Source organism: Rousettus aegyptiacus, unplaced genomic scaffold (genome assembly GCF_014176215.1).
Source record: "Rousettus aegyptiacus isolate mRouAeg1 unplaced genomic scaffold, mRouAeg1.p scaffold_m13_p_1, whole genome shotgun sequence".
Lineage (NCBI taxonomy): Eukaryota > Metazoa > Chordata > Mammalia > Chiroptera > Pteropodidae > Rousettus > Rousettus aegyptiacus.
In genome coordinates, this window is record NW_023416284.1 from 35,470,217 (window position 1) to 35,497,236 (window position 27,020).

General features: G+C 45.3%; 1 protein-coding gene across 4 annotated transcripts in view; it reads right to left on the minus strand.

Moving 5' to 3' along the window:
- GLIS1 (GLIS family zinc finger 1) overlaps window positions 1–25,618 on the minus strand; it is a 211,144-nt gene extending 185,526 nt beyond the window's left edge. For all 4 annotated transcript variants that reach the window (XM_016120330.2, XM_016120328.2, XM_016120331.2 and 1 more), the window contains exons 1-2: window positions 25,531–25,618; window positions 24,218–24,518 (exon numbers count right to left, since the gene is read on the minus strand). In XM_016120330.2, coding sequence (XP_015975816.2) covers window positions 24,218–24,476 — 259 coding nt within the window. In that variant the 5' untranslated portion in view covers window positions 24,477–24,518; window positions 25,531–25,618. The remainder of the gene's footprint in view (window positions 1–24,217; window positions 24,519–25,530) is intronic.
- Window positions 25,619–27,020: the final 1,402 nt, after the last annotated feature.

The following is a 27,020-nucleotide window of genomic DNA, read 5'->3' on the forward strand; positions in this document are numbered from 1 at the left end:
AAGTGGGAAGACTCTGTTTTCCTATCTGCAAAATGGGGAGAGCACCTCCTCCCTCACAGGATTGTTGCAAGGATTATTACCCAAAATGTGCATTCAAGAATTCCACTGTAAAAAGTGATATAAATATGTCTCCCCCCACCCACCCTTTTAATTAAATTCATAGATCTCAGAGTGATGGTCCAGGAGACTTTATAGCCCACGCAATCCAATGCTTCATTTTGTGGCTCTGGGATGAAAGATCAGAGTGGACAAGGCACTGGCTTCACCCTGCAAGTTGACAGCAAGGCCAACACTGGATTTCAAGCATTGAGATGGCACTCATGGTCAGATGGCCTTTTGTCTGCACATGTCAGCAGATTACCGGGTACTGTAACCTCCTATAGGCTGCACTCTGGACTCCCTTCCCTAGGAAGTCCTCTTTGGCTATCCCTCTGACCCTCTGCAGTGCTTGCTGTGTGAGTGCACTGCAGTTTGGAACACAGCACACACATACACGAAGCCTGGAGTGTTCCCTTCACCCACGCTTGTCTCACCTCTAACTAGACTGGAAGCTCCCCGAGGGAACCTAGCCCATACCCGGCACACAGAGACACATACTACAATCTTCATTTGTTTACTAGTTACTGTCTCCTTCACTAGAATGTAAACTCCACAAGGTCGAAGATTGTCATTTTGTTCACCACAATATCCCAAGGATCTAGAAAAGTGTCAGGTACACAATAGGCACTCAGTAACTTTTGGCTATATGGTTTGTTGAAATGAAAGTAGGATCCCAGTTTTATCCTATGTATTACAGAATATCAGAGTGTTAATATCAAGTCCCAGTAATTCAATTGTCCCAGGTCATCTATTAGGCTAGTATTCCAGAATCTAATACATGTCTCATACATATTGGGATCTTAAAAATATACAGTATTTGTTGATGGTGTGAAAGTGAATGAACTGGTGGGTAGTTGGGTGGCTGAATGGGGAGTAGGGTAGTTGGGTGGTTCCTGGCAGTTAGATGGCTTCATGGTTGTTTATACAGATGAGTGGGTCGGTAGGTAGGTGGGTGAACAGACAGTTGGATGGACACATGAATGAATAAGGTGAATGGGTAAATGGACAAGTAGGTGGAAGGAAAGGAAAATCTCACTCAAATTTACTCTCTGATCTGATTCATCTTCAAAAGAGAGTCAGGCTCTCCTTGATGTCAGAGACAGAAAGCCACACTCTCCTCCAATGAACCCTCACAAAGAGGCACCTCTGATTCATCTCAGTGTAATCTAGTTCTGAGCAGGCACAGGGAATATGATGGGGCTGATGGGTGACTGGGTGGATGGATGGATGAAAATACTAATGGGTATTCATGCAAACAGGCATGAAGATGGGTGTGGGGCTGGGTGGGCAAAAGAACAGTGGACAGCTGGATGGGTGAAAGCCTCGTTGTCAGGGGGGATGCTGTGTATCAAGTTGCAGAGGCCCAGGGGAGTACCACAGAGGTACAGAGGGTGGGAAGGGAGTCCATGGAGAAGAACAAGGAGGTTGGGTGGGGAGGCACAAGGCAGAAGAGACATTTACTTATGTCACAATTTTCCTAAGGATGACATACCCCTTCATCCGAGCCTAAAGAAGTTGGGAGACACTGATAGTCCACCAGCTGCAAGCCCCCGCTGGGACTGCCATCAGCTCAGACAAAGGCTCCTTCCTCCAGAAGTTCCAGAGAGTCCTAGGAGCTGTCCTATTCTCAGCTGGGCCCCCAAATGCCATCCCTCTCCCTCTCCAGGCGGCACTCCGAATCATACCCAGCCCGAGGGCATCTCCCTCACTAGACTGTACATAAAATAAACAGTCCAAAGCCTTTCACACTTCACATGTAGGAGCTGTGCGTGGCACAGAGTCTGTGCGTTCACACAGCGAGTGGAGCTGTGCAAAAAGGGCCGACACGATTATCCAACATCTGCAGTCCTCACGCAATGCTTTATCTTATTTTGTCTTCACAGCAAACCCGCAAGGCAGGTAGTCTTATATGGATGAAGAAACCAAGGCTCCAAGAGGTAAGGCAAGGTCATACAGTGAAAGGACCAGTCTGGCTGACTCCAAACTGCTGCTCTGTTGCTGGTATATTCCTTTGAGGCTCTGCACCATTCCTCGTGGGGACGAGACCACCTACTATACAGGGAGAGTGAACGAGCTCTAAACAAGCTCTCCTCTACAAGCACTTGCCTAGAATACTCACTCCTACCCATCTGCCTGCCGGGCCTCTGAGAAGAACTCCCTGAGCGCGTCTTGCAGGATCCTCCATTCCCGGGTGGCTGAGGAGCTCCGACATGGTGCTGGTCACGCTCGTGCAAACGTGGTGCCTCCCCGCAGACCCCCAGCACATGTGGGAAGCCAGTGCCAGGCACCCTCCCACGCATGTGAATGTTCCTAAACAGAGTAATTAGAGTGGTGTTTAGGTAACTTTGACACAGGCCCCCTAATCAGAATCACATGTGGGATGGAGTCAGCAATGGTGGCCGAGTTGGAGGGGGCTGGTCAGTCTCCTCCCCTAACACAACTGCCACCCGTTCTGCTTTCCTTAAGCCACGTCTCTTGGACTACACACACACCCTACCTCCCATCCCAGGTCTGACGCTACCAGCACCCCATTACAAACCAATAGGAAAACTCTTGTGGGACCAGGGCCAAGCTACCCACCAGCGGCTCTGTCATCATAGCATGACATACACAAAGCCAGACTCAGAATGGACCAAGACCCAGTATCTATGAGAACTGCTGTGGAAACCCAATAGGTAAGAAAACTAAGAGGAAGGTACCTGCTCACCCAAGGCCACCCAAAGAGATTAGTGATCACCATACCAGGTGGATCTTCCCAAACCTGGGGTCTGACCAGGTCCTTCCCCTGGCTCAAAAACCCCCCATGGCTTTCCAACACCTCCAGAATAAAGCTAGTGTTTCTCTGCCTGTCCCTCAGGTGGGTAAGCACAGCAGCTCTGGAGTCAGTCAAAAGTACGTTCAGAGCCCAGCTCTGTTCTCAAGTCGCTTGATCTTGGGCAAATGACTTTGCCTATCAGAGCCTTAGTTTCCTGTCTATTAAAGGCAGATCACAATAGGAAAATGGCCTATTTCATTAGCCCAATGGGAAGCATTTGGTTCCATGCGTGGTCTGTAGTGTGACCTTAATAAGTAGCAGAACAAACACATTCCTAAAGAAGCACTAACTGTGGAGTCAGTGGGCTATGTTTTTTAGTCCCGCCCCTTGTCTTATTCACTGTGTGACTGGGGTCTCTGGGCTTCAGTTTCTCCATTCATCTCATGAGAAGACAGGCTTGATGATCCCAAAAGGTCTTTGCTGATATAGCATCCTATGGTCTGTGGGCCTGGGAGGTGCTGAGAAGTAGCAGGCATGGTCCCCTCTCCATTCTCATCTTCAATGGGTCATTCAAGACCCAGAAAAGTTTGAGTCCAATCTTCCCTTGTAGCCTCATCTCCGGCCACTTTGAGCCACACCAAATTCCTCCCCACTGCCCCACACATGGGTTCCTTCCCCACCAGGCCTTTGCACAGTCTCTGCCCAGACCAGTTCTTCTCCAGCTTTGGTGTGCATAAGAATTACCTGGAAATCTTGTTAAGAAGCAGAATATGATACAGTAGGTCCAGGTTGGGCTGAGATTCTGCATGTTTAACAAGCCCCCACGTGATCCCACACTGCTGGTCTGCAGACCTCACTTTGTGAAAACGAGGGACCTAGAATGCCTTCTCGCTTTTCATATGTTAAAAGGTCTCCTCATCCTTCAAAGCTTAACTCAGGCAAGTTCTCTGCTAGAAGCCAGCACCCGCAGCAGGGTTCGGAAAGCCCCTGCTGGTCTCCTATGTGTACAACTGATAATCACCTACCCAGTGCTTCTACCTAGCAGTTTCCATGTCCTTAGCAAGAGACCCTAAGGGTGAGACGGTGTCCTAATGCCCAGCACAGGACTTGCATAGGGAGGGTCAGTGAATGTCCCCTAACTGAATAAGGTCACAGGCAATGAGGTTGTTCTCAAACCACCTTGCCCCCAGGACTCACTGGACCATGTGAGGCTTTACCTGGTTCTACCAGGGCTCTGTTTCTAGGTAGTTCAGATGCAGCAAAGAGCTGCCATGGGCCAGGGGCTACTATCTTCTATAACACAATCATGAAAGTGCCTCTTGCCAGAAATAGCAGGTATCAGGGGCCTAAATGTGAACGTGGACTCAGAAAGGCAGAAACAGAGAGGAGGAAGGAAGGAAAAAACACAGAGGAAATATGAAGCAGAGAGAAGCCTAGATAGGAAAACATGGAAAGCTCTGGGGGCGGGGGGGCTGCGGAGAGAGAGAGAGAAAATGAGAAATAAAAACAGTATAGAGAGAGACACCAAAAGGAGGAAAACAGAAGTGACCAGGTATGAAGAGGGAGCGCATGCTAGAGAACAAGAGAGAAGGAAAGAAGAGAGATGGGAGAGGAAATAAAAAACAGGGCGGGGACAGCCCCTAAGATTGCAGCTAACTCATCCCGAAAGGCATTTATCCACAGGGTATATGACAGCTTCCCCACAAGATGTCACACTGGTACCCTGAGCGCCTCGGCCTCTTCGTGTCGTGCCTTGCACCTCCACCCCTGGCTTTGGGTATGTAGCTGGCTAGGGAAAGTCCTAAGGTTTTTTTCCCCACTTTCCTCTCTCTTCCTCAATCCTCCTCCTCCCCCATAAAGTTACTAAATAAAGACAAATAAGAAAGAAACTGCAAACGGCAAGTTGGAATTTTTTTTTCTCTTTTTCTGTCTAAAGACGAATAAAGTCCAAAACTCACAGGAGACTGAGCTGAGCCTAAGTAAACAGAGGCATCACAAGCTCCACGAATTACCAGCATGTCTTTCATCTCCAAGTCTCAGCTCCTTTGGGTACAAAATCACCAGGAGCCTCGCAAGAGTATTGAAAAGATTAAATGAGTTATGTAAACATGAGAACAGTACCTTGTTCTAACACATAGTAGACGCTTCATAAATGATCACTGCATTTAAACTGCAAGATGGGTTACACAAACACCCTCTTTTTTAGTTTTTTTTAGTTTTTTTTTTTTTTTTTTTAAGTCCTTTCCTACCTCGTATCTTCCCTAAGACTACAGGATCCTGGGCACAGATTATCACCCCATTTTACAGAAGAAAAAAAACTGAGAGATTTTACACGGCAGCCCCGGTGCTAAAGACGGTATGGAAATTCAGGTCTACTGTGGCCCTCCCATTTTTTCTATACCAGCTGTAGGCAGTATCAAAACTAAGGACAATATTAATAAGAATGCATTTTTCTTACAAGAAGTAACAAAGCCTCTATGGAAGCTGTGCCAGGCCTTGTGCAGAGATGACCAAAAAGGTGAATGAAGCATGACCCTGCCTCCCTGGGGAGATGGACGAGGTAGTGTGACCGCTGCTGAGATGAACAGGAGCAGCGGGAGGGCCTTCCACCCACCTGGGGTCAGAGGCCAAAAATCTATGCAAAGTTTCAGGAATCAGCATGGCTTTCGGCTTCTCAACAGCTGAGGGAAGCTGTGAGACAATGGGGAACTATCCTCAAAATTATGAACAAGATCAGCTCTACAGATCAGCCAGAAACCCTGAGCTCAGTCCTGGCCCTGACACTTACTAGCTGTGTGACCATGGCCAAGTTACTCAACCTCACTGGGTCTCAGTTTCCTCATCTACAAAATGAGCACTCATAGTCACTACCGCCTACTTCAATGGATTGTTGTGAGGCGAATCCATGTAAAGCACTTAGAACTGTGTCTGGCACCTAGTAAGCCCTTACAGGTTAGTTTTTATCATTAAAATTCCCAGCCAAACTATTAATCAGGAATGAGGCACTTTTCAAAGAAATGTCCCTTCTTACTTTTCTTACAAAGTCATTGCAGGATGTGTTCCAACAAATTATAGGGTTAAATCGAGAAAAAGAAAAATACAATGCAAAGGACATGTGCCTTTCTTTTTGAATTCCCAGCATCTGAATGCCTTCTTGCTACTACTAAAATTACTCGTCTTATAAGGCACCCTCCCATTCCATCCCAACACACGTACACACATGTACACACATACACACATTAAAACACAGCTGAATACACAGAGAAATGGAAAATGCCAGACCCCTCCCATTTTTTATCTTTGCCCAATGTCACCCTATCATGACCACACTATAAAACAGCAGTCCCCCAATCTTACTTTTTTTCCATAGTAGGTGCCATTATTTGGTAAACTCATTTATTTGATAATTGTATCTTTCCCCTCTAGAATGTGAGCTTTATGAATGCAGAAATTTTTGCCTGTTTGCTTATTTTCCCAGCCCCTAAAAGAGTATCTAGCTCATAGCAGGTGTTCAATAAAAATTTGTCGAATAAAAAAAATATATGCTTTCCCAGCCTCCCTTGCAGCCTAGCCATGAGCACGTGGTCTCAGCTCTGCCAGTTAGAAGCATCCACCCCAGAACATGACTCTAGGGAGATGACTCAAATCCACCTGCACAAGTAAACACAGAGAAGTCAGCAACAGCCAGTGACCGGTGATGGTGGCTCTGCTGTCAACATCAGGCACCCACTTTCACTATGCATTTTCACTTCACAGTCCTGTGGCAAGATTTGAGGTAAGGTTCTTGGCTATGTAGTTTCCAAGCCTGGTTCTCTAGCCTAAGCAGGAAATTCTGAGAATCACCCAGCATCCTTGTAATAAAAATCTCTTTTCCACTTAAATCAGCCAGAGTGTGCAATACATGTGTAAGCCAGGACATGAGGAATCCTACACAGGAGAGCTTTGGAAGGAGTCCCCAGAGGTTAGATGGGCAGTAAAAGTACCTCCTACTTCTTTGGGATGAGGGGGACATGGAAGTAAGATAACCCAATGCATTTGAGCGTTTAGAAAATTACCAAGACAGGCATTTGATGGACTATTTAGGGAAAACCATATTAAATACACACAAATAAAACTATGCAAAGAAAAAAAAAAGAAGTTATATTTAACTCCAGAAAAACAAAAGATTGTACTCAAAGAAAAATTCCCATCTGCATGACTCGATTCAACAACATCCTGTTCCAAATGTAATCACTATGTTGAAAAAGTGAACTCCAGAGGGTGCTATAGAAACAATTTATCTTTACCCCACTACCATCACTGTCCATTTTAAAACACAGTCTGCAAACTTGTTCCCCATCCTGTGAAGTCTATGGCAGTTCCCTTAACTCTTTGGCTCACTCTCAGGTCATAAAACATCTTCCAGACAGTTTTAGTCCCAAGAATAGTCTCAGTTTAGTAATTAAGATGTCCCGTCCAGATTAATAATCTCCACTCTGAGCTTCTTTTGCAGTCAAGTTCCTCCTCCCCCTCCAGGCCTGCCTCAGGCTGGAGACCCTGGGTTGGGTGGAGGGGCAATGTCTCCAGTCTCCTTGCTCTGTCTACTGGAGTGGCAGGAAGCGGCTCACTTGCCAGGTACCGTGGAAGATCTCTGGATTCGGATGTACAGTTCCCACTTCTGTGGGGTCCTGGGAGAGCTCCCCTGGTTTACAAACGCCTCCCACTCCACTGCATCCCATAGGATACTCCAGTTTCTTTCACCTCTGCCTGGCAGGAAGCCCTCTTGAGCAGGTGAGTCAGTCTGAAAATAACCTCCAGGCAGATAGATACCTTGGAACACAACCCTCTGCCCTGTCACAATACAACAGTCCAGCTGTCTCGCTTTACTCTTCCCCAGGGCAGGGGCTCCAGCCACATCTTCCACCTTTGACACCTTCAAGCATGGATAAACATGGTCATCCTGCAGCATCAGAGGCTGTGCCCAGTTCTCTGAGTGGGCCTCTCAGAGCCCCTCTCACGGGAGTCCTGGTGAGGAGAAAGCAATCCCATCCCCGCCTGCCTGGCACAGGGGAAGAAAAAACCCACAGCTTCCTCACAGTTCTCTCCAAGGATATCCTCTCTTTGGTCTCTTCCACCTCAACCCTTTAACACCTTCGAAGCGTGTGCCAGGTAAGGGTCTCAAAACCAGAGTTTGGTTTAGGCACCTACGGTCCCACAGTAGAAGGTACTGAAGTCCCACTTTAGAAGGTAATGTCCAATACCTACTGTCAATACCCACTGTCTCAGGGCTCAGCCAGAACCAAGCGAGCAAAATCCCCACAGTGGCATCCTGTTACACGCAGTCCCACCTGTGCACTGGCTTAACTGAAGAATCGGGCTACGACCAGAGCAGGAAGGGTAGGGGCAGTGCGAGTGGGATAAGAACTGGAGTGCAGATGTGGTTTAAAAGAACTAAATCCTCATCTATCCTAACAAGAAGCCAGCAGACAGTGAGTAAGTACAAGTGATCCAGAACCAGCAGCAGTGTTAGAGGAGGCACAGCACAGTGGTGAACGCTTCACCACCCACCAGCTGGGAAACCTGGGACCTGTCGCTCTTCTCCTCTGGGTCTGTTTCTTCATCTGCAAATCAGGGATAATAGAAGGAACTCTTTCATAGGCTTGTGTGGAGAATTAAAGGAATGATGTTTATAATGTGCTTAGAGCAAGACTGGACCATGGTAAGCACCATGTTTAGCTATCACCGTTTTTATTTTTGTAACTGAGACATAGGGAAGAAAATATTAGAAAAAGACAAACTAAATGAGGTGAAGGCAGGGCCACCATTTTGCTCAAGTCCAGAGAACACTGTCCCCATGGATGGGCATAAGCAGTGCCCCCTAGAGGTGGACATCCCACCAGCCCTGGTGGAAGTCAGCTAGCTCTCAGGAGCATGACAGTGAAGGAAAGGAGACAACGGACTCTCCTTAAATACTAAGTTTAGCATTATTTTTGCTAGTTTAGCATTATTTTGCTAAAAATAGAATTTATTTTTAGAGTGTTAATAAAACAAGCTCCCCAAAATAGTAGTAACAGCAAACAACAGGACTTTTGTCCTTACAAAAAGAAAAGCAATGAAGAAAATGACAAAGGAAAATCTTGGAAATATGACTATATAAAAATTTTTACACTATGCAATATATATATGCCTCACTGTTAAATTGTACATCTGAAACTTACTGGATTTTGTTAACCAATGTCATCATAATAATTTTTTTTTAATTTTATATTTTTGTTTCAAAATCATGATAAAAAACTTGTTTAAACAGCATATTCATAAAAATATTAGCAACAAACACTATGCACAGAGTGTTAATATTCTTAATTGAGAACTTTAAAATATTTAAATTTTTAATTTTATAAGTAAAATATTCCGACCCCAGCATGAACGCCAACTTGCAAAAGAGGAGTTATGAACTGCAAATCGACCACAATATATGTTCGACTATACTAACAATCAAATAAATGTAAAATGAAATAATAACTAAATGTCTTTTCCACCTTTGAATAAGGAAATTCTTTTGGAAACACTGGTGAAGATGCAGGGAAGTAAATGCTCTAAGATACTGCCTGCAGTTGTGAAAATTTGTGCAACCTTCTAAAGAGCTATTTGGTAATATGTGTCGAATGTTACTACCCTTTAGCCCGGTAATTTTCACTTCTGGGAATCCATCCTAAGAAAATAATCAGAGATACAAATAAAGATTACTGCATAAAGATATTCACTGCAGCATTATCTTTACTAGGGAGAAAACTGAACCTAAGCATTATGCACATACAAGTAATATACATGCATATTTGTTTGTGTGTGCATAAACACAGACTTTACTAGTTGCCTCCAGCCATGGGTACTGGGGACAGCAGGAAGAGAAGAAGAAGGCTTTTCTTAAGAATCTGTCTTGGGTTTTCTGAATTTTGAACGATTTTAATGCACTGCCTTTTCAAAATAATTTAACAAATTTAATAAAATGAGATACATTTTTGAATGTTTACAAAGAACTTTAATAACATGGAAAGGGTTTATTATGTTAGAATATTAAGTTTAGAAATAAATACCCAAGACTTTATATTCAGCATGATTTCAATGATATAAAAAATTTAATATAGTATAGATAAGCGTAGTAAAAAGGCTGAAATAAAATATACCAAATGTAAACAGTTATCATTACTGGGGGTGAAATTATGAGCAAATATTATTTCCATCTTTATATGTTTCTGTAGTTTCCAGATTTTCAACAAAAAGTAAGTACTGCTGACATAAGTGGGATTATTAAATTAAATTATCTTTAAAAGGTCGGCCACTTAGCAAAGAAGGATTAGGAGTGAGACCGAGTACTTTGTTGGAAGTCAGGAACCCATTCCTGTCTAAGTGGCTGCGTAGTGTGCCTTCAGGATTCCTGAGCGTGATGCCCGTTTCAGAGATGCACTTGTATGAATCATCTGCCCTCTCTGGGCTGCTGCCCTAGGGAACCAACAGAACACACCCACCAGAGCCAACCACTCAAATGTCCCTTCTCAAGGAAGCCCACTCTGATACCTCTCACCGATGCTGGCCTGTGAGCTCTTTGACATCAGGACAGATCCTAGGACTCATGTCTGTATCTCGAACAGGAGCCAGGCCTGGTAACCAGCATGCTAGCCCCATCTCCAAGCTGGTATGTCCATCTGCTGGCCCTCTTAACTGGATGTTCTACCCAAGGCAGAGGCCAGGCCTGGGTTATACTTACTTCTCCAGGGCTCGCTATTGAGCCTAGCATATGATAGGGCTCCAGGAAATGTTTGCTGAACAAATAAATAAATTAAAGAATGATATCTTAGACTAGTACTATACAACTGAACTGTCTGTGGTGATGAAAACATTCTATATTTGCTCTGTCTAACATGGTAGCCATTGGCCATATGTGTCTACTGAGCACTTGAAATGTGGCTAGTATGGCTGAGGGACTGAATCTTTAATTAATTAATCGTACTGTGAATAAATTAATTATAATTAAATTTAATTTAAATAGTCATAAGTTCTCCCATAAGAACATGTACATCACAGGGCAGTTATAAGATTATATAAGATCAATTTTTTAAAAAATGACACGGTGTCTTGCAGTCCTCAACAGATGATCACTGAAAATGATGATGAAGACAAGAGCCCCCTAACAACCCAAAGCCCCCACCAACTTGGGCAATATCACACAATGAGAATTTACTTCTGCTCTTGTCTCCTTAGCAAATAGCTCTGCTGTATTCTGAGTGCATAAGCAGCCAGAGCTATTGAGAAAATGAAAAACTGGGAAAGGGAGGGAGGGTATAAGGCTGCGACAGGAGAGACCAAAGAGTATGCAATCTCACAGCCTAAATTGCCAGAGACAAGAAGAGAGGACATTCCCTCCAAGAGGAAAGCTTAAGTAAACAGTAACTAGCAACAGCTACAATAAAAGGGCTGACTAACCTGTGCGCTCCTCCACCAGTGTCCTGCAGAGGACTGCTCTGCTCTACATACCTGCATTCCTGCTGTCCCCAGGGACGCAGCAGTCAGCCCTTTCCCACCATGACCTCACTGATTCTCTCACTAGCCTCCAAAGGGGAGCTAGCTAGTAAATATTTCCATTTTGTGAGCCAGCAAACCAATGCTCAGTGAGATTGCCTGAGGTGACAAGGCTTAAACTCACTGGAGCCCAGGAGTGAATATAGGATAGTGAGCCAGGTGATAAGGTGATGAAGCTTCACAGAGGACAACTGGAAACCCAGTCAGGCTGTGAGCACTCACCCACTGTCCATCTGCCCTCCGGACTGCAAGCTTAGTGCAGGCAGGGGCTCTGTTAGCCCACCATGGTGTCCCAGGGCCCAGCCCTATACCTGGGGCATAGCAGCCATTTAATATATACTGATGAACAACCAAGCGACAACCACAACTAGGTGTAGCCCTTCCCATTCTCAGGATACTTACACTTTCTTTGTCCCATATGTTCTTAACAATTGGCTGAGTAAGGATCACTCTCTTCACTTTACAAAAGGGAAACTGAGACTCAGAAATAGAGGGCCGCTCTGGGTTGCTGCCTTGAGAATCTGCTTGGGGAACACCCCAGGAAACCACACCTTACTGGAGAAGGACAGGTTAATTGTGCTGGAGTCCTGCATTCATTCTGTTCTCTGATCCACACTCTTTCTGCAAGTCAGAGATGCATTCATTACAGACCCTGCTCCAAGGAGCCCACAGGCTCCTCAGGAAGGAAAACCTGGAGCCAAGTATCTCAAATATACCTGACTGTTCAGTGAGAGAAAAATAACAAAGGGCAGTCAGAAGGTGGAAGAAAAGAAATGTATAAATCAGAGTAAGAGGGTAGAGTACTGCGGTGTAGAGGAGAAATGGCATCAGAAAAAGTCGGGCCTGGGAACGCAGTCCCAGCTCTGCACTCAGTAAGACCAATAATAAGAGCTCAGCTTTGGTCATTCTGGCCAGAGGAGGCAGTCTCTTGACTGTGTGATGAACAGGTAAGATTAGACCCAAGGCAGCAGACCTCCAGAGGACCTGAGAGAAGACACAGAGAGGAGGTGAGAAAGGGTGGAGTCTTGAAGTCAGACAGGTCTGTGGCTCTCACCTATCAGCTCCAAAACTTTGGACAGGTCATTTAGCCTCTTTGGGACTCTGTTTTCCTCTTCTGTAAAATGAAGGTGATAATACTCCCCCCCACCCCCCGCAAGGAGTAAGTATAGGAGAATTAAATGGCTTCTTGAGGTATCTGTTCACAGCAGGGCTCCACAAATGCAAGCCGCTGTTGTACTACAGAGGACCACCAGCATGAGGAAGTGGGAGCAGAACAGTAATGGTATCATACATTTGGGAGGTACAATCAAAGTAATTCAACTGAATGTTAGCGTCAGAAGGCAACTCTCAACCCAAAAAAACAGGAATAGTGGGAGACCTGAGCCTCCTGACCTACGCCACAAACACCCCATCCTGCCAACATCAGAGCCACCACAGGCTGAGTGAGTGCCTTAGACCCACCCCAAGGCCAGGACCTGCCAGAGAGCTGGGCAGAGGTAGCCCATGCCCATCTCGGCAAAGGACATAGCTCCTAATCTTCCCCTACCCCTAAGTGAAGCCAAGATGCCCACCAAACTGATCGGTGTCTTCTAGCAGTGGGATTAAAACCTCAGTCTCTCTGACTCCAAAGTCCTTACTCTTTTAATTATACCAAAAAAGAAATATATAAATCAGAGTAAGGGGGTAGAGTACTGTGGTGTAGAGGAGAAATGGCCTCAGACAAAGTCAGGCCTGGGGACATAGTCCCAGCTCTGCACTCGGTGAGAACAATAACGAGAGCTCAGCTTTGTTACACACCAGCCCTATGCTAGCCCCTAGCTAGGTGCTCTACAGACTTCTCATCTTGATCCACACATCGACCCTATGAGACAAGAATTATCTCACTTTATGAATTTCCCCCAATGAAGAAAACTGGGGCTCAGAGTCCAATGAACTCACCCACGGTCCAGCGAGTGGTCTAGTCAGGATCTGAAACCAGTTCTGACTCCAAAAATCATGTGGCCACCTTTGCACAAGCAACATGGCCTATCTGAACCTTAGTCTTCCCATCTGTTCAAAGGAGAATTGAACAAATAATGATGATTTGGGTGGAGCTTTACAATTTACAAAGGTCAAATCACACTAGTGCCTAAAGAGAAGTGAGGAGGCCAATGCCCCTAGGGCCCTGTATGAGCCTGCACTGGAGTGGGGATCTGGGGTGTGTACCTCAATCTCCACCCCAGGAGGGCTGCCAAGAGCTGGCTCCTGACTCCTAATTCCAATACTTAGTCCAGTTCTTCTTCATCTTAGAGAAATCTGGGTCAGATGTGTTACAGCCACCAATATCCGCTCTTTAAACCACAAGACAAGACACATTTTATAGCACCCAGGACTCTGCCTAGACAGGAAGGCAGGTTTGCAGCAAAAGTGTCTACAATCCTGGGCCAGTCACACCAGGACAGCTGTGAAGCCCCTTGCTCCACCACCTGGCCTGGAAGTTCTGAGGCTTGCAACCAAGAAGGGTCTGTGATCAATGAAGCCAACTCTTCGAGGAGAGGAATGGGGAGGGAAGGGGAGAAGACGGAAGGAGAGGGGAGGGGAGGAGGAAAGAGAGGAGAGGGAGGCCCAGAGAGGTGAGAAGACTTTCCCAAAGTTACTTTGCAAGCGAGGGTCAGACCTCATTATGAAGAGCCTCCAAGATGGTGCTGGAAAGAGAAAATGAGTGTGTCTGCATGTGAGAACTCATCGTGTTTATTGGAGTCTCATATATACTGAGAGCTTACAGTGTGTTCAACACTGTAGGAAAAAGAATATAAAGCTCAGTTCCTCCTTTATAGGCTACAAGTTCCTTAAGGGTAGGGATGAGGTTGGACTCCATTTCCAACCTTCCTGGACACCCACTCTGAGCCAGATCCTATGATGGGCACATGGGGAGCAGGAATAATGAGACTCAGCTCCTGTCCTCAAAGACACTCAAGTAAATAGAAATTCACCACAGAGAGTTACCAGTGCTACAGCAGAAGGAAGAACAAGGGTTGTGAGTGCCGGAGCTCTAGCATAACCCAGCCTAGGAAGAAAGGAAAGGCTTCTGGGAAGAGGTGGCACTTGAGTAGGGTCTCAAAGAATAAGCAGGAGTCAATCTGGGGGATAGGAAGGGAAGAAAGGCCCTTCCAAGGGTTTTGTTTACCAAACATTTACATGATAGCAATAACAACAATAATAATAATCCCAAAACTGAGTAATTTACCATGTGCCAATCTTGGTATTTAAACACTTAGATATACATGTATTAATTCATTTCATCCTTGTAACAGCCTTTTGAGACCATTAGTATTATTATGCCCATTTTACAATAAGGACATTGAGGCCCAGAGAGCTCGATAACTTGCCCGAGATCTCCCAGTTAGTATCTGGAGCCAGAATTTGAAACTACTGGCCTGGTTCCACACCCACAGCTTCGATGAGCACCCTATATGCTTCTCAGATGTGTACTTTCTACTGTACTGGGTACAAAGATGAATATTTGAATAATAACTATTTATTTTCCAACTTGTCCTGAAAATGATTTAAGGAGGTACAAAGATGAATTAAAAGAATCTCACAGTGTAAAAGGACAGAAGGACAAGTAAAGAGAAAATGCCAGGTCTTGAGCTGCTTAAGAAAAAGTCTTATGATGCTCAAGAACAGGCCAAGCAGGCATTAGGGAGAGATGGAGTTGGAGCTGCACTGGAGGGAAGGCCTTGACCACCAGATCAAAGGGCTTGGATTTTTCCCATTGGCCAACTGGTTTCCATTCTACAAGCAAGTTGTAGTTCAGGGGAGCACATTAAAGCACCTACCAAGACTATAGAACAAATCGGTATCTCTACAGATGTGTGAGTAGTTGATAAAATACAAATCTGTTTAAAAGAGCTCTTAAAACTAGTAATCTCATTAGATATTTTTTCCATCAACAGACACTAAAAATTTAATTGCTATCATGTGAACAGAAAAAAAAAAATTTGTCCTTGCATTTAGAAAACTTGAACATCCCTGCTGGCAGGGATGGGAAGTAACAGAAAAGTTTTAAGCAAGGAGTTCCTAAGTTTCAAGGTCTGGGATATTTGCTCTCTACCCACCCCTACACCCTCACCACTCCAAGCCCCTCGATCTGCTGGAAATCAACCATCTGAAGGCCCAAAGATGAGCCTATCCCAGCGAGAAGTTCCAACGCAGAGATATTCTCAGAAAGAGCGCTACGTAAGTACAAATGACTGTTTGATCAATCATTTGGCCTCAGCATGGGATTTGGTTAGAATTAAAGCCATCTGGCTGGGGGGGGAGGAGACAACCAGGCGGGAAAATGACCCACTCCCTCCCCCAAAAAGCATTGTTAAAATATAACGGGGAAAAACAGTAAAGTCTCTGCTGTTATTTCAGCCTAAGCCACTTAATCCTTCAGCACATAAAGCAACTTATTTATGACCTTTTCCCTTTAAAAAGTAAATCAGAAGACGCTGCCTTGAATTCAGGTATCACTGAAACACACTACTCATCCCTCCCAGAGAAATATCCTGTTTCATAAACCTTCGAGATACTTGAAACTGCAGATCACTAAATGCCTAGCTTTAGGCATCTGACATTCCAGAGAATTAATATTTAAACTTATTATAGGGAAAAAGAATTGAGTTTGGTTGAAGCATGAAATATTTAATAGTGTTCTCCAAATTAGAAACCCTATTTTGTTTCGCGCTGGAAATGCCAACGTTATTACCTGGGCTTTGCACTCAAACAGGATAAAATGCACAGGCGGTCTTGAGATTAAACACACAATTACGGGCCGATTTCTCCAGGGAGAAGGGGAGTGAGACAGGTTTGGGGAGTGGAAGCGATTGAGTTTCATTTTTACGATACCCTTAAAATTATATTATCATTCTCTGCCTCGAGGGTTGGACTTGAGAGGGCTGAAGCCACTTAACCACCAAAAACTGTGTCAAGATCGGTGAATCCACGGAGGCCTGTTCACAGGCTTGTGAAGCCGTCTACATCTTGGAATGGGCCCGCTGCTGGGCAGAACCCTATAACTTTCTCTGCTCGCTAGGACAAAAGTATTAAGTGGTTTGGGATAAAAATTAAGCTTCATTTGACACAGTGGATCCTGGCAGCCTCTGCCGGCACGTGTAATTTATTTACAGGGTTGGAAAGTCGGCAAAATACATCATCAACTCTTACACAAACTTCTACTAGGTATTAAATACCCAAGCCTCAGAGAAGTAATTCATATAGTCCAGCAACGTTCCAAAATAAACCCAATCTCCAGCCCTCTAGAGAGCTTAAAACAGCAAATGGGATCTGTGTTTTTTAAGTCAGATTTATAATATTCCCTGGTTTTTTGCTAAAGCCTTATTTTCCATCAAACCTGTTTTTAAAAACAAAAGCAACAATATCTAAAAGACTAATCTTGTTGCTAAAAAGACACAAATAGGCAGAGAGAGGCTGGGCCACCTCATAACTAGGGCCATGCTGATACTTATTCCCACTTTCCGTTTCAGATCCAGTCTCCAAGGCAGAGAAGCCTTGGGCAATAAAGACTCCTGCAATTTCACCTTCAGAATGAGTATAATGCCTTGAGAAAGTCCACACATACATTCTCATGAATGCACTTGCCCTCATGCAAGACCACAAACACAAACCAGCAGGGGGACCTTTTCCTTCCATAGGGGGTCATTTGGGTTCATTCATCATTTGATACACAATACCCATTTCCCACAAACAAACTCTCAAGTTCACTGTGATCCCTGGCCTGTTCTCCCAAGCCCTCCTTCACCCCACCAAGTATTTAATAAGAAATAATTATTTAATAGATCTCAAGACACCATGGCCCAGTGAAGCATGCATTCTTACCCACCAGGCGTGGTGGGAATCATGAGGAATTGTCTTCAAACAGATGTCTTCAGAAGCAGTAGAAGGGAAACTGCAACTAGGGCCTGGGCCAGGAACCTCCCCAGACTGTGCGAAAGGCTCAAATGGGGACTAGAATCCACCTCAACCAATGAGGTGTGCATGTGTGCCACTGCTTCTGAGAATGGGTGCTTATAGGGGGCACTTCCATAGCCTCAAAGAGTCCTTGCCTGAGGACCCCATGGCACAACTGGGAATCGCTATCATTCTCCTTTTTCTGCAGCAGGGCAGTGGGGAGAGTCCTAACAGAGATAGAGTCTCCCCTGAAAGTTACATTTGGGCCTGTTAGCTGAGACTCAGTAAGTGCTGCTCTAGAGAATGGCTGTCTGGATCAGCCTGTGTAGCCTTCTGCTGCCTTTCCCCCAGCTTCCGGGCACACTCTATAGCCACAGCGACTTCTGGCCACTGCTTAGGATTGAAAGGCTGTCCTCGAGGGCACTATACTTTGGTGGGAAAGAACCAGACTTGCTGAGTTTAAATCCTAGGCTCTTCTACTTACTATCTACACAGCAAGTCACTATGAATTAAATAGTGAGCTTATTATTAAAACAAATCAATCATCTTTCCAAGCCTCAGTTCCCCCATCTAAAACTAGAATAAGGCCTCCTGTCCTCACAGGGTTATTGGGGATTATTAAATGTAATCACAGCTATAAAGTTCTTGCTCTAGAACAGAATAGGTACTCAATAAAGGCTAGTTGACCCCGTTCTTCCGGTTCCTTCGGAGGTTAGCTTCAGGAGTCAGAGTTCCAATAAGAGGTCAAGTCTATAACCTGGCCTGAGACAAAGACAGTACCTCTTTATATACACTAGATTTTTTCCAATCTTCCCAGCCCAGTTCATGTGGCATCCCGGAGCATAAAAGCAGAAAGGGATTATGGATCATCCTATAGAACTGCTTCCCATTTTACAGATGGGGAAATCAAGGCTCAAAGTGAAAGCCGAGGTCTACATGAATGGAGGCTATACAATGGTGCATGTGTTTGCTCCAGACAGGCCAAACCATAACCACCAAATAAATTCAGGCCATACAGGAAATGCATTATTCAGTTAGCGGACTGAAGGTCTCTCAGTGCATCTGACTCAAATGCTGACTTTAAAAACACAGCTCGTAATGCTAACACGATCCGCCTTGACCAGTTGGAAATCTTCTAAAGGAATAACCCTTTGGAGTTTAGGGAAAGAATTGTGGTGGGGGGAACAGATGTTTTAATTGACTTTAAACTATAAGACCATTGGGTTAGGGCTGTATCCTCTCTACCCTCACCCCATCCGAGCCTCTGTTTTCTTTCAGTTTCTTATAAATAAGGCTTTGGGAGACCAAAGCAACCACTAAACATCCCCCCCCCCCTTTTTTTTTCTCCTTTCCTTACTCAGTAACTCAGCCATCAATCCTGGACTTTGCTTCTAATGCCGAAAGCTTTTTTTTTTTTTTTTTTCATTGTAAACTATTAATTCAGGCAGCGGCTGTTGATAAACAAGAAGTTTGTTTTTAAACTGCTAGAATCATTAGCACGGTGAAAGCAAGCAGCGCAAATATTTCAGAGTGTGCTCTTTCTTTTCTCCCCCGGCCCTGGTATTACAGCTATGATCTTTGCATAATGCAGCTGAATTTTTCAAAGCCCACTGCAACGTTTGTTTCATTTCTTCTCCTCCTTGCACTAAGTGTCTTTGTTTCTTCAAACACAAAAATAAACTACCCCCTACCAAAAAACACAACACGACTCTCCAGGTCCAAACTAATTGCAACTAAAATTTGTTATTAGGAAAAATAATTAGCAAACCACACATAATTTAACTTTGAATATAACCATAGCTATAAGGTGAGATTGTTGAAATACCACCACATGGGGCTTCAAAACAGAGAATTCTTTTCCAAGAAAGTTGAGAGAAGGAAGGAAAATTACCCTCTCTACCCAAAAGCCATAGTTAGTGAGAGTCACTGGTCAACTTACAAATAAAGTTGGTATTTGTTTGTTGCTGTTTTTTTTTTTCTAATCCTATCCAAAAAAGGATTGCAAATCCTATTCCAAACTTTAGTTTCTTTCCTTTTCTAGAATGCTGGCCAAACTCCACAAAATAAAACCGAAGAAAATGATGATAATTATGCAACGTTCGGAACAAAGAACATAAGAATATATTTTTTTAAATGATTCATTGTGCACTTATGCCTGTAATGGGGTTTCAACGCACTATAAAAATAAGTGTGATGGCTCACTTAGCTTCTCACGCAAATGTAACACAGGGAGATGGGGTGGGTTTTGGTTTTTTTTCAGAAGAAGTGTGAGGGAAAACCACGGCATATAAAGAAACATGGTTTTTAATCACAGACAGAGCAACACAGCCTATCAATATGATTCCACAGCTAAGAGGGTCCTGAGACCTCAGCTAAGCACTGCAGGTAAACTACTCAAAAACAACTAAGCCTAAATTAAGTTACAATTCCATATGATGGTCCTCTTTCCATTTTGCACGCCAAGTCTTAGCAGCTTCAAGAGAGCTTGGGAGGCAAGAAGGGAAGAGAAATTCTAGCCGTACAAGGCTCTCAGGGAACCTTTGGGAATTATATTTCCACTACACGTCTATAAAAGATTTGTCGAATACGTAACTCCAAGGACTGTAGACGCAACATGTTCCTATCTTATTTGTGTACCCACACACATACATGTTTCTCTTTGTCTCACTGAGCCTGACATTTGGCCAGCAGGTTTTTCTCCCCCTTATTTGAAACCTCAAGCACCGAAAAAATTTGGATCTGATTATTTCCGGATCATAGGACCAGCACTTTAAAATGGATGAAATGCAAGCAAATTGCCCACCAGACCCAGAGGGGGTAAATGCTTTCAAAATAACTCATACCTTTCTATTACGGATGCGCTAGCCCTGCAAGGTCTCCCCAGAATATCATGGTGGCTTCTGATTCAGAAGAAGAAACTCTATCATGTAACACCACCAAACCCATCACGTTTACCAGTACCAGCCACCCTTAACATCCATACACAACCTAAAACTGCTTTCCTTTTTTGTTTTATATATATATATGTATTTAAGCTTCCTTTGACACAGTGAGATACACACACACACACACACACACACACACACATACACATATATATATATATATATATATATATATATATATATATATATATATATATATATATGCTGGCTTTCGTTACAAGATTGACTACTTTTTGGAAGTTACAGCCATGTTATGATGGCTGTTTACTAATGGCAGAGTCCACATTTGTCATGATTATCAGTCCCCTTTTATTGCTAGGATATGTCTAGTCTCAGCGCACAGTGAAAAGGGCCCAGTGAGTCTCTGGGAATTAAAAAGTGAGTTTATTGTCTGGTTTGGTCTGGGAACAGTAATTCTAGACAAATGGAATCATCTGGTAAACTAAGGTGTTTTCTAACAATGGCATAGATATTAGTTATCTATTTCCAAAGATTCAAGACAGAAAAAATACCAAAGGCAAAAAATATTTTCATTTCTCTGGGAATGTTAAGGAGGCCATAGTAAATGCCTGCTGTCAGCCACCAACACACACATGTAGAAGGTACAAGTTGTAGCACCAGAGTCAAATGTTTGGAAGAGGAAACCTCGAAAACTGCCATTTACTGTCTCTTGCTTTGAGCATGTCCTTGAACCTTAATGCCTTCATCTAGAAAATGAGAATCAGAGTAATAGGAGCCAGTATCCGCCCAGCACTCTATACACTGCAAAGCGTTTCTACATCTGTTCCCTTGAAACAGCCCACAAGATAGGCAGAACACAGCTGGTATAGGGCAGATGAGAGAATGTGTGGGAACCCACGCTGAAAACTGTGAAGCAGTGCGCACGGGGAATGAGCCTCATCAGGTCATCGTCACAAAGCTGACCACCTCATAAAGCCCAGATGTTTACCCTACCTTCTTTCCTTGTTAGGATTTCCAAAAGCAGAGAGTCGGGTGTTTAAAAATAAGAAGGAAAAATGCAACATCTGGTAAATTGGCCTTTCCAGCTGTTTGGAATCTGGATAAACGGGATTCTGCCATAAACAGATCATGATTCTTATTGTAAATGATGATAATGTTAGTCCATGATATCGCACCATCCCCGGTGCCTCCTGACTCCAGATCTGGAAACACAGAGGACCCCAACATTTACAAATAAGCTGCCGGATTTAAGAGCTCGCTCCCTTCCTCAGCTTAGGGTCTGTCCAAGGCAGAAGACAGATCATCTGAAACCTGATTCCAGTATCTGTCACTGGGCAGCAGTAACCACAAAAGACCTGAAGCTTGGTTCTTCTCAGCTTCCCCTGCTTAGAGCACCAGTTAGTGATCTTCACATATTCAATATTTTAAAAATCAAACTTTTCTCCCCTCTGGCCCTACTCTCTTTATCTCAGGGATCACTATCTGTATCATGGTGCCCTGCATGAATTAATAAAAGAAACTCCTTCTATGTTTTTTATAAAGCACTCTTACAACTATTGTTTCCTTTACCCTGGGAGATAAGTATTATTCTAGCGGAAATAAAAAACCAGAGGTTGACAACGTTAAACACATTACAAGAGTAATTCCCCAAATAATCAGGCACTGAAGTGGCCCTTTCACACTCTATCACTAATGCTCTCCTCAGTTTTCAAAGTAAGTCTCCCAGTAGATTTATAAATGAAGAAACTAAGGCTCAGAGAATGAAATAACTCCTCCCCAAGGTCCCACAGATCATCACTGGTGGGTCTTATAATTTCCACCACAGTCAATAAATATTTTTCGATTGGTATTTCTATCTGTCTGTTTCCAATAAGTCTCAGACTTGGAGCTAAACACCAAACATTCGAAGGGTTATGTGGTCTGGGGAATATTTTGATGGGAATGGGGAATAAGGTGCTGTTTCCTTAAGGCACTTTTAAAAGGGTCGCCATAACTCTGGTTTTGTCTCAGGCCACAGGGTAACTTGACCGTGAAGAAGGGAGGGACAGACGGACAGAGCCAGATCTGAAACCTCTTGAAACCTCTTCAAGCCCAGGTCCATGAGCAATGGGTTGGCCAGAGACCCCCAACCCCCAATCAGACCTGCTGGGTAGCCTTTTACACACAAGACACTTCTCTCACTCTCAGGCCTCAGTTTTCTCATGTTTTAAATGGATGTGATAAATCGTACCCCACCAGCCTCTGGAGGCTGTGAAGAAAACAGTTTAGAGGCCTCTTACAAAAAGCTTAACCAGAATGACCATTTTAAGGTACAAAAAAAGAAGTTCTTCTTCCCATCCCTTTATCTTCCTCTGCCCTTCCCAAATAAAATTTTGACTTAAAGATCTCATATTTTAGACACTGGGGAGAGGGGAATATAAATAAAAATAACTGGGGTCTGGGGCAATAGAAGTTGGAAAATCGTACACAGAGCATCCAGATGAAAAATCTCTAACCACGACTTAGAACAAAAGCTCTGTTCGGGAGAGCCATTCAGTAGGTCTGTGGAGACAGTATCTTCAGATGACAGCTACGATTTTCCGATTTTCCCAAAACCAAAACGTTGCAAGAGGGTATCTGTTTAAGGGAGGATTACGTATGTAGGGGGTGAAGCCAGGGAGCTCAGGGTAGCAAATATTATGTCTTGCTGTGTAGCTCTCCTCTCTCCTTAAAGAGAACCTCATATGTATATTCCAGCAATAATACTCTAAAAGGTGTTTTTTCTATATCTTTCCTCTAAAATACGATCTCTATTTCTGGGAGAAGAGGCTGACATTTAAAACAAAAAGACAAGAAACAGCACTCTCCTACAAAGTTGTGTGTTTTCATTCAAAAGGAAAAAAACTGTTTGAATTTACTTCATTTTGTCAGTCCCTGAATAAGAAAGTTGGATATTTTTTACCCAGAACAAGCTCTCATCTCCAACAGTAACCAACTCTACCTTTTCTAAGTTGCTGGGGCTGATGCTAAAGGAGTGATGCCTACAGTGCCATAAAAGAAACTTTTTGTCTTCCTTGAGAATCACTTGGAAATAGAAGCAAGTGGTCCCAAACACGGAAATAATGAAACCCCAAAGCCTTGGTTTCTCCCAACGGGAAAAACAAAGGGTGGAAGGTGGGGGGATACATTGCCTTAACAATTTCCCCAATTTCTGGTTAATTATCTGTCAGCATGAAACTAACAAATAATGGCTCAATAATCATTAACTGTGATGAGAAGAACATGCGCATGAGAATCTTAGCATCATCGCTGACTTTGAGCCCATAAACTGTACTGGCGCCTTCACCTTACTGGGTAAAGGAAGAGTATTGCAAACTAACTTTTAACTAAAGACTATGCTTCTAAAGTATTGAGTACAGAAAAGCCATTTTTCAAGTCAGAACTTGACTTAGGCTGGCTCATAGATTAATAAAATTTTCCATCAGGAATCCAGAAATCATCCCGCATAATTAATTCCTCGCTTGAAAGATGGGGAAACTGAGGTCCCAAGAGGGGAAAGGTCTTGCTGAAGACCTCTGATTTCTGTTATTGAGGGAGATTGGAATACTTCAAAATATGCCTTTAGTTCGCTCAGAGGAAATACTTGAGTGCCTACTCATTCTAATTTATAATAAGATTTTGACGCTTTTCACACAGCTTTTATCGGAAACATACAAGAGCAAAATTATGTAATCTAACCTTTATAGACACACACGTCCCCAAAATAGACTTATTGCGCTTAAATTAGATGGTTCCTAAACAGGCATTGCTTTAGAATGACAAGCTAGTCCCAAACAACGAAAGAAACTGACAACCTCAGGAGAAAGTTCCGAACACTAAGTTCTCCCCAGGATTCCTACAAAGGCGTGCGGTGGAGACGCCAGGCAGCCGGAATCTCTCAACACCCCTCCACACCCCTGGCCCGGCCTGTTGGCAGGGCCAGACTTACCCTTCCCGGCGGCGGCGACCTTGGACGGACCATAGTTTCGGGGGCTCCGGGACCGGAGGAGGTCGTGTGCATGCGGCAGTGGCACAGGCGTCCGGGATAGCAGGTCACGAGGGTCCCCATCCCCGCAGCCGCCACCGCTCACGGTGACCCTGAAGGCCATGTGCGCACCGAGGCCTGCAGGCCCACGGCCGGGACCGGGAGCGTCGGGAGCCTCCTTCGGCCTCTTGTCTGAGCGCGCCTCCGCCACCTCGCAGTGCATCGCGCCGGGATAGGGCGCACTGCTGGGGGTCGCGCAGGGCTCCTGAGGATGGGAGACAGCACACGAGCGTCGGTACGAGGGGAGCGGCCCCCTTCTTGTCCCGGGGCTGGAGTTTAGACAGATCACGACTCCCTGGTTTATTCCTCACTCTAAAAGACTAGTGCCACCAAACTTACCCTAACCTGACAAACCCACCTGACCCTGGGTAAAAGCTCCTCCCCGAGGGCAGGAGCGGCTCGCACTTCCTTCCCTAGCGAGTCGGGGATCCCAGCTGCCGGCCACTACAGCGCATACCCTGAAGTCCCTACACCCTCCCACCCAAATCCGCCTCCACCATCTCCACCCATACAAGCCCTCTTTGGGCGAATGGGGAAACTGAGGCCTGGAAAGGGGAGAGCGCCTGTGCGGCGTCATCCGGTGAGACCAGGAGTGGACGGCAACCAGGATTCCCGGGGTAGGGCTCTGGCGAAGCCGAGGGGACTGCTCCAGGAGGGTCGCAAGCTGCGCCTGGGGGGACAAGGCTGTGCGCAAGGACAACGGACTGCGCACCCACGGATCCCAAGCACAGGCCCTCCGAGATTCACCCACAACCACCTAAGCTGCGAAAAATGGGAGTCCGAATGGGAGTCTGAGGATGAGCGCTCACTCCCGTGCGGCGAACCCATCATGCGGACATCGAGACACGCACACTCCTACGCGCAGCAGAAAAATTGAACCGATCACGCGCTCCAACCCGCACAAACTCAGTAATGCCAATGCATCCCCACTCCCACGCACACCACACACACACCCCGCTAATGCACAGTCAGGGACACGACGTACTACATATACTATACTCTCTAGTGCACCCGTCCTGGGCCCTCTCCATAGAGATTCGGCCCTTCCATCATCTCTCCTGTAAAGAGGGCGCTGGCACCCCCAATTCTCTTCTTCCTTTGGCGCTCCCCGCGCCATTCCAAAGCTCCCCGGGTTCGAGTGTCGCTGGGACTCTAGCCCCCGATTTCAGGCCCGGGCGCCCACCCCTCTTCGGGCCACCGGCCGCGCCCCCTCTCACCTTGCCACAGCTGCAGCAGCTCCTGAGGCGCACTGTTCGCGGCGCCTCCACTGGCGCCGCAGCCCCCGCAGCCGCGGCTGCAGCCGCGGCGTCCTGCGGGGCGGCACCCTGAGGTGGGGGCGGGGCCAAGGCCTGCCCGACAGAGACTTTGGCCACTGGCTAGCTGAGGCCGCCCTGATAAGGCCAATCGCGGCGCAAGGGCGGGACCTCCCGCCTGGGGGGCTGAGCCCGGCTGGCCGCGCGGCGGGGCGGAGGGTTTGACAGGCCGTGGCGGCCGCAGCATTGCGCTGTCCGCCGTCCTCCCGCCAACAAGCGGGACCAGGCCGGTGGGGCGGTGCCACGGGTGACTGAGGCTGGGCTCAGTCGTTGGGACCCGGCCGGCCTGGGCGGCAGAGCTCATTGTGCGTCAGGAGAGCGGGTTCGACCTGGCTCTGTCCGTCTCTTCCAGTGGCTGGAGCAAGACCCTTCCCATGTCTCTAGTCAGTTTTCTCCTCAGATGGGAAGGTAATAGATGTGAAAGTGCCTTAAAAGTTTTCTTGCGGAACCCAACTTGCTCACTTGAGAGCTCTCACAGATTTCACAGCGAGTAAGCTTCGAAGTTGAGACCCGAACCCAGAGCTCTCAGACCACTTTTTTTTTTTTTTACCTTTCTGCTTTTGTTGTGCTTTTCACCGGAAAAAGCCCTGGCTAGAGGGTCTCAAACTCAAAGGATAAAAGACAAACAAACAAAAACAGAATCCCAGATCTCAACTAGAAGTTATTCCAATTGCATCTATGAATCTACCTGGGAGTAGGCAGCTCCAGGAGAATCTTACAGCCCTGGGGGTTTGAGATTCAGTCTTCCAAGTTCCTCCAGGGCCTGGAACGTGGTTCCCCTGCATTCTGGGCTCCTCTCACAGACAGCAATGTCTCAAGGACCCCTGCCTAATGTGTAGAAAGAACACTGGACAAAGAACAAGACTTTTGGGTAACTGGAAGCAGGGACTCAGTTCCCTTCTCTGAGTGTCAGTTTCTTCCTGTACAAAACTAGGTTGTTCACCCCGGTTCAGACTATTTGCCAGGGTTACTGGAGGATCCAATCATGTCCCTAAGAGGGTCCCTGTATTTCATCTTAGCCTGTCTTCTCTGCACTATTTGCTGGTGACCTGGGTGGGTTGCAAGAATCCCATCTGGCTTTGCACTTTTTGAAGAGAGAGATCACTTTGGCCTTGGTCTCAAGCTGAAAAATGTATATGGAGCCACTCCCTGCTACACAACAGGTCAGATCTCAAAACAAGATTCTGCAGAGTAATAGATCTTAAGCAGCAATCCCAGAATCTTTGAAAACCAGGATTTTAGAACCACAGAATCCTAAAATCCGATTTCCTATAATTGATTAAATATGGCATCTTACATTTAGAGAGCAGTAACAGCACAGAGGACCTCAGAGATTGAGTTAGACCCACCCCACATACAGAGGAAAGAGAATGTGACAGGCTCCCAGCAGTATG